The following is an 11,927-nucleotide window of genomic DNA, read 5'->3' as shown; positions in this document are numbered from 1 at the left end:
TAACTGTTGGAAGAATACTCACCAAAGGGCGGAGTGGTGGCTCTGAGGCTAAGGATCTGCGCTGGTATCCCGAAGGTTGCCAGTTCGAGTCCCCGTCACTGCCAAAGAGAGATGCTACTCTGCTGGGCCCTTAACCTTCAGTTGCTGTAGGGGTGCTGTACAATGGCTAACCCTGCGCTCTGACCCCAAGGGGTATGAGAAAAACCAAGTAATTTACTTTGGGATTAATAAAGTATAATAAAAAAAATAGGAATATTCAGACTGTGAATCTCAGAGACCGAGTTCCAGCGTGTGTCCACAGTAAAAGGGCTATACATTTTCAGCATTAATTACATTGTTGGCAAGCAGATAACCAGTACAATAGTTTACAATTTTATAATAGCAATTTCAAAATTATATACAGTAGGAAAATAGAATAAACTTAAAAAAATGGCAAAATAAGGAATATTAGAAATATACAGACATGCATTCTGGAAGTAATACTTTTTTTCCCCTTTGTAAATTTGATGCTTATCCTTATAAATACTAATATTCTGAGTCAGAGATCAAGGCTTATCCAATTGAAACCAAGGGTGGCTATAAAATCTTCAAATGAGTTAACACCAATTCCATTTGCTGCAATAAAATACAAACGGGCGACAAGCAAAGCAACACTTAGCACATCATAAAATCCACAGCTTTTCCCAGAGAAAGCATACCTAGAATCTGCTTCTAGAATAGGTATACAGTAACTATAGAAATTTTTTCAGAGAGATGATAACAGAAACCTATTCTTCTGAAAACAGACCAAAAAGATTCACCACAATTAGTTTAGCAATGGAAGCTGTGTGTTATGAAAGCAAAAAAAATATGCAACTGGTCATGTTGGTGGTTGAGAGGCAGATAATGCAGTGTGTATTTTACAGAGGGAATTAAACGTACATAACCTATGTAATTTACCGTTATGTGTGTTTATTTTGGGCTTTTCCAGTAAATGTTTCCTCATTTATCATTTTGTTGTCGCTGCACAATGAAATTTGATGGTGACATCAGAAAAATCAGCTTATGAGGCTACTCACAATACAAGACTTGTGCCACAATTGCAGTGCATTCTCACTTTAAAACTACATTTGTATCTTATATCCATTGGAAAAAATAATTTTACACTGTGTAGCATTTCTGCCCTTAAGAGTCTAGAATGTATGCCAGCAGCAACTGGTGTAATAAGAAAATAACATTGGGTGGGACAGGAGTTCATCAAAGGACACGTTTATCTGGGCCTAATTTAGTTTTACCCAACTGGGTATCATTGGACTATGGTAGTAAACTCAACTGAAGAATCCCAGGCAGGAGTCAGTCTTGGTTCCAAATGCAGTGAGGCCATAATGTTACCTGCTACAACAACTTAACAATGCATATTTAATATAATAATAATTACATTTACAGTATACTGTATAGCTCTTTTCTAGCTACTCAGAGCTATTTACAAAGATAATGGGTAGCCACTTAAACCACCACCAAGGCGCAACAGCCACCTGGATGATTGAACGGCAGCCAATTTAATGCCAGTATGCTCACCAGACATAAGCTACTTGGTAACAGGTCAATACAGAAGACAAATTAGAGATACAGAATGGACAAGGTCTGTGAATCGTATGTAACTGGGTGACCTTAAAACCGAGTACCACCGGTAATTTGACTATTCTTCGAGCAGTGTATATACTGTAGGTATGTTGGATCAGGTTTCCATAAAACGTTTGGCCACATAGTGTACCTTAAAGAACGATACCGTATGGACAAACGCAGGTTAACCTTAATAAATCCACCGATGTTTCTTTCTTACGACAACAAGGTTTTAAAAAGCGCCCGAACGAGGATAAACCAGCTCTAGGTTTTAAGGCTCGTAACGTTGCAAACAGAATGAGTCGCTAATGTCTGTACGAATGCTCGGAGCTCGATTATCTGTGGCTCCTTACACCCCCTCCCCGTCTTTAGTGCCCACCTGCCGGTCGACGAGTTGCAGGCTTGCAGCCCAGCCAAACAAACTACAGACAAGCGATTCGGTACGCCGGTCAAATAGTACGCGCGCTACCGCCCTGCACAAGTGGCCATTTCAGGTCCCTTTTCCAAGTCATTTCAATCTTTGACGACTCACTTTTACGCAGCAGGGTGACTCTGAAGCCGCCGTAACCATAGTAACCGATGCCTGCAGCGGAAGAAAGCAGAGCCGGGCAAGATGAGGCAGGCGATTAAAAGCTGAGCCGACTGCAGACAGACCGCTGCTGGATCACCTCGATTAGGAGCGGCTGCCCGACGGAGTGAAGGCGCCAACGGCGTGTCATGCGGGCAGTCGTTATCTTCGCGCGCTCGAGATGCATGGGCACCGCACACTGCGCGCGCTCAACTGGCGTATTTGTAGGATGTGATTAAAGGAAAAAAAATGTGCAAAATATAAAATGGACACTTGATGGAAGCGCAGCAGAATTCCTTTCCCTGGATAACCGCAATTCCCTCGCTACTCCTACATTCAGATTCAAGGGGGAAAAAAAAGAAGTGACAATAAAGCGTACATTTTAGAAGGTAACACGAAGACATCTCGCTTTTCATTTTGGGTGTGGATGTGTGTGCAGAGTGTCGCCGGCCAGCCCTGAAGTGTTTCTGCTGCTGTTCACCGCTACTGCTATACGGCACCGAAGAGAAATAAAAGTCGGGACACTTCTGCAGCTATCAGGAAGTGTGGTCTCCGGCGTCACCAAATGAGCGATCGATGAAGCAGTAAACGGAGCACCGCAATTAAGTTAGTGGGCAAGAGTGATCAGCCAAATTGTCACCGGCAGTGTTAACCTCCAATCTTGTTTTGGTTTCCCGTCAGCATTTTTAGATCCAGTAGATGATTTCACTGGATTTCCATTAGGTGGGTAGTCGGCACAAAATCTAATCATATCTTGTCTGAAAAACATATAGTGGAACTGCCGCGCATTCCCCGCGAAAGGAGCTGAACTGAGTAACATTTTTAAATTTATTTATTAATTTTGGAACAGTTCTCTTCGTTGCCGCTGCAGATGCACTGAAGATGCTGCCGGGCTCCATTCAGATCACAGGAGAGTCCCTGGCCGGAGCTGAAATTAAAGACATTTGCGACAGCCTCCGTGAGAACAGCGTCCGGCTACTGTCCGTGCGGGGCTGCCAGCTCTCCGATCGGGACTTCGGCCGCGTGTGTCGGGGTGTCGCTGACTCGCACTCGCTGGCTCAGCTCAATCTCAATCTGGGGGTCGTCTCCAACATCGGCCGGGTAAAGCAAATCGCAGAGGCTCTGAAGACCAACCGATCCATTCAGACATTATTGTGAGTGCCTAGCCTGTTGTTGCTTTTCATCATTTCCGCGTGATTTGCACGTTTGTGAACCGTTTTAAAAATCGCCTGGCCATCCATCATCGAAATACGTTTTATCCTGAACAGGCAGGCTGGGAAATCTGGAGCCCATGGCAGTGAGTTTAGGACACAAGGCAGGAACAATCCCACAGGGCACCAGACCAATAATGGGCGAACATACAGACACAAATGCAACACAGGACAGTTTAGCACTGCCAGTTCACCTAACCTGCATGCATTTGGATTGTGAGAGGAAACCCACATGGACATAGGGAAAACATGCAGCTGCCATATGAAGAGGGCCCAGGACGTGAACCCCAGCCTCCCTGTTGTGTGTTCCTGGAAAACATTGTTTGAAAGGTCTAGCAAGAAACAGTTTTGTTATATTTCCAAAATGCAGCTGACCTTCTTGTTACTTGTGGTGCATATGGGTAGTAATGCTGCTGCATGAATCCAGTATCCTAGGTTTTCTACGTGGGCTTTCCTCCCACATCTTTAAAGATGCATGGATTATATTAATAGTTGATTCTATGTGTATGAGTGAGCCCTGCAATGGACTATGTGCCTCCTCAGGGTTGCTTCTTGCCTTGTGCCCTGTGCTGCAAGTGCAGTGTCTGTCACCTGGCAACCCTAATTTGGATTATGCCAGAATAAATAATGTTCTTATTCCATAAATCACATTTATTCTATTCATACAAATGTGAAATGACATTGCATTTCAGGATTTAGCAAGAATGGTATAAGAATATAGGAATGTGTACAAATGAGAGGAGACAATTCAGGCCACTGAACATTTTGGTAGGCCAATCGTCAGCTTTTTGAAATATTTCATTCATCCACCTTTAATACAAGTTTAATACAATTTAATCAAGTAACTGTCAGAATATTTACCTCAACTATAGTTGTGCATTGTTACAAGTGTGGGACTGGAATGTCATTGTGGGTACAGGTTTTTGTTCAAACCCCTAGAATCTAGTTATTGCTGTTTAAGAAGTTATTGCTTATTCTTCATTTTATTTAACTCCCATGAAATGACTGACAACCCTTAATTGTTTTTTGTCCTATACTGGTTGCTTAAGCAACTTAAGTTGCTTCTCGTTTTCTTGATCAGATGCCAAATAATATTTGGATCCAAATGACAAAGGAACCAAATCTTCACCATTTAATTTTGTCCCATTGACACCTATGTGTGTTCAACAAGACGTATCTATTTAAATAAAGTTTGGAAAGAAATGGAAGAGAAACAAATGAAATAAGAATTATCACTTTTGTCCAACAATAATTTGGAACATATTCTCATAAAAGGAAATTCTGCAAAATAAGTATGACCTGACATACCATCATGAAGACACTAACTAGCCATAGGATTAAATGACAAACACTAATATACAGTAAGCACAGACTGGCTTCTAATCAAGCAATTGAGTTGGAACAAAAAACTGCAGCCAAAAAAGGTTACAACTCTTTTTTTTTTTTACTAATTAACACACAGATGAACATGACACTGAAATAGCTACTTCCCTTTAGAATCATGTGTCATTTGTACCTGTGTCTGCAGGTTGTTAGTCTTGGGATACATTTAAAGGAGTAAACACCACAGAAGATGAACTATAGAGACAATAGTAAAAGAAAGTTGCAAGTTTAAGGCTATAGCAAAAAATGCAAAATGTGAATGTCATACTTGAGTACGTTTCTTAATGAAAGAGATGACAACATGCCAGCTATATTAAAGAATAGATGTGAGAGTGTCTCGTTGACTTGTGAAACTGGTTGGAATGAACACTTGCATCCACAGTGAGCCCCCATGACTGAAGATGAAGACCACTGCTTGACAGGATAAGGCTGCTGGTTCATTACATACATATAGAAACTATGGTATTAAACACTTAGGATTTAAAGCCACTTATAAAAATTATAGAATAAATGACCAAATGTGATTGAATATTATTTTATTCTGAGGAGAGGCAGGTTAAGTAACTTGCTCAGAGTCTCACAGAGGGTGAGCAGTGGGGATTGACATTCGCGTATACAGTAAACTATCTTCTATAGTGATACCCATCCCAAGCATATTACTGTTACATCCATATTTCTACATTTGCACTATTGGTAGATCAAATTAGGAAGCAAGTCAATGCCCAGGGAGCTCATGCTCAGTGCTGGAGGGGTACAGAATCTATAGACATTTGCAGTTAAAATAAGTGAATGCATCTGTTTAAATCTAAAAGACACATGTAAGGGTTCGGATTTGTGTCAAGCAGGTTAGCAAAAGCAAAAGTCAAAATTGTTTCATGAACAATAATTGCTTCAATGGCAGTAATTGACTCCTGCTTGGGAAATTGGGTTGGAACAAAAACCTGTGGCCACTGCACCCCTCTATGGTTTACACAATATCTGAAATGCTGTGAGGTGAAGGGACTGACTTGCGGTTTTTATATTGTGCCCTATGTAGTGAGCACCATCTCTTGCTACTTTTTAAGTGTGGTACACATTTTCACCGTGTTTACTACATTTGCAGCACTCTGTTGGCTTAAGCAAGTCACTCAGGGACCCACAGTGTGTTAACAGCAGGGTTTGAAAAGACAACCTTGTAATTTTACAAATATATAGGTAGAGGTATATGGATATCTGCATCTATTTATATACAGTATATCACCTTTATAATAAACCTCACCCAGCTACTACTAGGATGGCACAGGGCAGTTTAATTCAGGAAATCCCCAGGTTAGAGAGGCCAAATCACAAATGCAGCAGGGCAGATTCTGCATATGTCAATGTGGAAGTGCTGGAACCATTGGTGGTCATGAAGCCCTGTGTGTGAGTACCCTAAAGATGTGCCAGCATATATGGGAGACAGAAGCAGCCTGGTGGTAAGGATGGAATGATCCCAAGGACACTAGAGGGCAGACAATCCTATACTTGCTAAAGGTCAAGGAAGGAATGTCAGTGATGGCAATGTTACTGAATGCCAGGGGGCACACAGTTTAAGGAGGAAATGTACAGAACTATGCTCTAAGGTAGAATGGGCAATGGAGCAGCTGCCAGGGAGACCTGACCCTTTAGGAAGAAATGAAGACTCAGTAGTGTATGGGCACCAGCAGAAACAAGAAAGGATCCCTGAGGTAAATGGAAAACTACCCCAAACCTAGGAAGTGATAATGTTGATGGTCGGTATTGTTAGGTTTCATTTATGTTAATTAGTTTTGCTGTGCGTTAAAAAAGATCTGTATCTGTATATGCATACAATATGTATTTACAATATGTAATTACCTCACAGGTGGCGCAATGGTGGTGCTGCTGCTTTGCAGTAAGGAGACTGTGGATGATTGTGGGTTCGCTTCCCGGTTCCTCCCTGTGTGGATAGCGCTTTGAGTACTGAGAAAAGCGCTATATAAATGTAATGAATTATTATTATTATTATTATTAGTAACTGGTACAGTTTGTAATTGAATTTTACCTGAGTACGTGTTGCAGTGCTCTGAGCCTGGAACCAGTGAAGAGCGCTTTACAAAAATAAACTAAATTGCATTATTAATCTCTGCACGGGCTGGAAGGTATTCTCGAGATGGCTTTAAAATCACCTCAATAGTTAGTTGCTTTCTTACTTTGTGCTACAATTTTTTGGCCCTTCCCTCTAGTAAAGCAGGCAAACTTGCATATAATATTAATATATGTTGTGGAAGGTATATATAAGAAAATGACTTGGTACAGTAATAAATAAAAAGAGTCCAAGGTCTATGCAGAAGGACGAAAGGTTATAGGAGTGTTTTGGTGTAGTAATGTGGTGAGCAAGCCATCCTAACAGGTATACATGGGTCCATAAGCTGTTAGTTAGGCGCCCAGATATAGCAGGGTTTGTTGCTTTGTCTCTATTTGTTCTTTGACCTCTGTCTTTTGTGTATCTCCCATTGTGGTTATTACTATTAATAAAGGTGCTAATTTTGTACCTTTTGCTTCCTAAGTGATGTCCTGTGTGTGGGGGAGCCACCTACCACGAGGATCCCCTGTTATCACTCTATAGTCTCAAGGTTAAAGACTTGTTAGGCATCATGAACTGACCTTGTGTTTTGGGTTGAATGGGTAACCCTGTAATGTTATTCCGTTCCTTTCAGAATGTATCATCTCCTGTACTGTACTGTTGTTTTCATATTTCTAGACTAACTGTGCTACCCATCTAAGATGGGTTGAAATCAATATAGACCTCATTTTTAACATTTGCAGTGCACCATATATTGGAATGTATTTAGAAATGCATGTATAATAAAATACATTGCACTGGTCATTCCAACAGATTCTGCATCACAAGCATTTGTAGAAACAAAATGCATTGTTACAGATGCTTTTGATGCATCATTTATGGGAATGACAAATGCAGTGCATATGTCTCTGTTACATGCCATTTGATATGGGATTTGTACAAGCAGAGTTAATGTTTGTGATGCACCATCTGTTGGAATGACAAATGCAATGTATTTTATTACTACAAATGTTTGTGATGTGTTGGAATGACAGAGACATAGTAACTGGACTGACACACGAACACTTGTCCTTTTAATAAGGTGGATTTGAACCAGAGGCAGGTTAAGATACTTGCTGTAGGTTACAAGGTGAACCAGTGGTAGTGATTGAAACTTTGATTTCAGCTACTTCACAAGTATTGTTAAATATTCTACTGGTGGAACAATATCAGGGTAAAAGACTTGTTTATGAACTGGTAGCTTTATGGCCTTATTTGCCTCAGCCTCAGTGCTTCTTTGACTGACTTCCTAAATAATTCAAGATTTTTAAAGAAGACATCTGCATCTAAGGAGTCTTTCATGCTGACTAAAACATCTCATATCGGAGCATTTATGATATCAAAACACATTATTATGAAACCAAGTGTGAATACATAGCATAAGTTAACATGTGAAAAATAAGGAAAATATGAGCCTAAGTAAGCGGTTCAATTAAAGGTGAGAAAGGGCTTATATTTTAGAGTGTGGTTGGAATGAAATCCAACAGACCTCATAACGCAAAGAGTAACATGTTCTGTCATATGTCTGTTTCTTCATTTTGCAAATAGAAGAGAAGTTGTACCTTTAGAATACTTACATTTTTTAAAATACCAACATGGCAGGTGCCAGAAACTAGTCGCCACTGTGGCCCTGTAGGAAAAGAGTTTGACATTCTTGGTTTGGAGTGCAGCATAACCTAAAAAGAAAAAGAAAAAAAACACGTTAACCAATTGTGTCCCAGCATCCAATTTGGAGGACAACCTTCTAAAAGCATAATTCTCCTCTAATTGCATCATTTATAATAGCTTTGATGTAAATAATTTGCTTTTATTTGATTAAAAAAAAATTGGGGCATAGTGGGTTAATTCATGGTTGCTCTGGAAAAGGTCCATCCATGTGCATTTAGATAGGGCTAGTTTAGAATTGCCAGTAAATCCAATTCCTCCATGACTTAATTTTTTGATGTTTGAGTAAAACCACAGTACCTATAAAAATACTCACTTAATGAATGCACAGGAAGAACATGCAGACTCTTTATACGGATGACAACTTGATCAAGAATTCAATGCCAGGCCACTGGATCCTTGAGGTGATAATGCAAATAAAGTCTCCGGCAGGCTGCCCTGGTTGCGAAAAGTGGTTTTAATGTAACCTATAGTTTTGATCGGCAAAATTTGCCAAAATATTTTTTCAAAGTGAATGTGCTGTATTTGCTGGTGACCTTATGCAGTGAATAATTTCCTATAAATTCTCCTTTGTGGCCAGCTTAGATGAACATTTTTTCCCAGCGCCCCATGTTGTTTTCCGAAGTGTGTTTTCCAGTGTGACATCACAGAGCTGTAGTAACCATGCGCAAAACTTTCAGGCATATGTACTGTAAGATTATTGCAGATCTGCTTCAGGCATGCATGATGTCATGACCTGATGAGTACTCTAACCTTTCACCCTCCATGCATTTAATGAAACACAAAAAAAGCACTAAAAACTTAGTACTTTCATTTAAAAAGAACATTAACTGAGCAAAATAAGAATATTAGGTGTAATGCCACCAGATGCTGGCAGCACTGCATGGCTAATTTGCTAAAGCTAAGATTCTAAACAAGCCTTATGTGAGCCCTCCTTCTGTCCCTCCCAAAGAGAAAACACATCTGAACCTGTGAAATAATAACAAAATATTTTTTTTTACTACAAGGCGTTTATATCTTATTCATGCAAGAAAAAAGTGCAAAGCATCTGCAGAGACAGGAAACAAAGACATTCTTGTTATTTCCAATACCCCAATTTCAAACAATGGAATGAGCCAGTCCCATGTCTCCATTTCATGGCACAGCCAATGTGTGCCCAAAGACTGGAACTCTGTGAACGCAATGATTATATTGTGAATTTCCCCTTAGGAATTAAAAAAGTATCTATCTTTCTGTATATATGTATATTATATACTGGGGGGCTTTGCCCCCTGCTTGCTTCATTTGCCAACCCCAAAGCCTGCGCTATGCACCATGCGCCAGCCACTTTGCATCTCTGCCGCTCACATATGTGGATTTCACTTTCACCAAACAACAAATCTTTTAATTCTCGTGGATATGCCTCTTTAATGGGAAGAAACACTACTTTTCCCTGATGGCAACACAAATTAGATGATCTACAAGTCTCTGACTAAAAGTTTAAATCTGAACAATATATTCAATCTCTTTTTGCTGTTCCAGTATTTCACCGAGTAATAATTTGTTTGTTTACGCTAATGTGATCTTTACTATCATTCTTTTGAGACTTTTGAATTATAGTACTTTATAATATATATTTTATATATTTATTTTATTTATATATATATATATTCACGGCATTCGTAGTCTGTGTCACAATCTGATTGTATGGCTGGTTACCTACCAGGTAACGCTTGTGGTTGGCCAGCAATCTGCTAACATCCGCCACGGTGCCCTCAGTTTGTGAGGAGCAGATCATAGAATGGTTGAAATAGTTTACTGTCAAATAAATGCAAAGAGTACACGACACATGTTTCGCCCTCATTCTGGGCTCATCAGGTGTACACACTCCACTGCACTCCCTCTCGGGAATCGGACGTCAGCGCCAGAGGCGATGCCCCTAACATTGCGCCACGGCGTGTGGTTCGTTTATTTGACAGCATGTAGATCGGGGTAATTACATTCACGGCATTCGTAGTCTGTGTCACAATCTGATTGTATGGGTGGTTACCTACCAGGTAACGCTTGTGGTTGGCCAGCAATCTGCTAACATCCGCCACGGTGCAAACGAACCACACGCCGTGGCGCAACGTTAGGGGCATCGCCTCCGGCGCTGACGTCCGAGGTTCGATTCCCGAGAGGGAGTGCAGTGGAGTGTGTACACTTGATGAGCCCAGAATGAGGGCGAAACACGTGTCGTGTACTCTTTGCATTTATTTGACAGTAAACTATTTCAACCATATATATATATATATATATATATATATATATATATATATATATATATATATATATATACTGTATATATATATATATATATATATATATATATATATATATATATATATATATATATATATATATATATATACTGTATATATATATATATATATTATTTATATTAAGAGACTATAAATATATATATTTCAGTTTTAAAGGTCTCACCTTTGTGGATTTTTCTGTTGCATCCTAAAGTCATGGGTGTTAGATTAATTGATGACTCAAATTTGACTTGAAAGAGTGAGTACAAGTGTATGCTTGAGTGTGCTTGTATGATTGATCGCTGCTCCGTCTATGTTTGATTCTTGTTTCGCACCTGTATGCTGCAGGGATGGTCTCTCACTCCCAAGATATTGAAAAGGACAAAGATGTTAGAGGATGGATGGATTGATAGACTAGTTTCATGGTAACAATTAAGCTAAGGTCATTCAGAGAGTAGGCAACATGGTCTTCTTGCTAAGACACTAGGCTTTAAATAGCAAGGTGCTGTACTCACTAAACCGCACATGCAAACAAGAATTTCACTGTACTACGCACATGTGACAGTAACAACCTCATAAACCCAAAAGCAAGGTCACCAGTTCCATTTTCCACACAGAAATGTTTGCTCTTGTAAAAGTACCTTAGGAGATTGTTCATTATAAAATGGTATTCTATAAAGGTTAGTGTTTTTTTGTAAGGGAATTATAGAGAAGTTAAAAGACAGTCCAAAAATAAACGGGACGATTGTTCTCTTATGTCAACACCACCACAATTAGTTCAACTGCATGTATTTAAAAGCATAGACGTGACTCTGTACTGTCTGATGAATGCCTACAGTGCAGACAGTTGAACACTGAAAGACTACACTGTGTCAGTTTGTGGAATACCTTTGTGTGAGCTGATCCAGAAAATAAAGTCATATAATTTGAATGTTTATCGTGGGGGATAAGGAAACAATGTCAGTTTCTTTACCTCTATGGACAACCCTTACCTATTTTACACTTGTGGTACCAATGCCCCTTGCCTCACAGTCTGGAGTTTAATAGACTGGTTCAGCTCAGCACTGGGTAGCTTCATTCAGGGCTAGTAGAATAAAACTTGGTCACATGCTGAAGTA

The 11,927-nt window shown here is 39.8% G+C and overlaps 1 protein-coding gene across 1 annotated transcript in view; it reads left to right on the top strand.

Annotated features, from left to right (window-relative positions):
* Window positions 1-1,996: 1,996 nt before the first annotated feature.
* The window catches only part of lrrc73 (leucine rich repeat containing 73), a 50,957-nt gene continuing 41,026 nt past the window's right edge, over window positions 1,997-11,927 (top strand). The window contains exon 1 of the mRNA XM_028820685.1: window positions 1,997-3,324. Coding sequence (XP_028676518.1) covers window positions 3,053-3,324 — 272 coding nt within the window. The 5' untranslated portion in view covers window positions 1,997-3,052. The remainder of the gene's footprint in view (window positions 3,325-11,927) is intronic.

This window comes from Erpetoichthys calabaricus, chromosome 15 (genome assembly GCF_900747795.2).
Source record: "Erpetoichthys calabaricus chromosome 15, fErpCal1.3, whole genome shotgun sequence".
Classification (NCBI taxonomy): Eukaryota; Metazoa; Chordata; class Cladistia; order Polypteriformes; family Polypteridae; genus Erpetoichthys; species Erpetoichthys calabaricus.
Note: the sequence above shows the minus strand (reverse complement) of the source record. Positions and strands in the feature narration are given on the sequence as shown.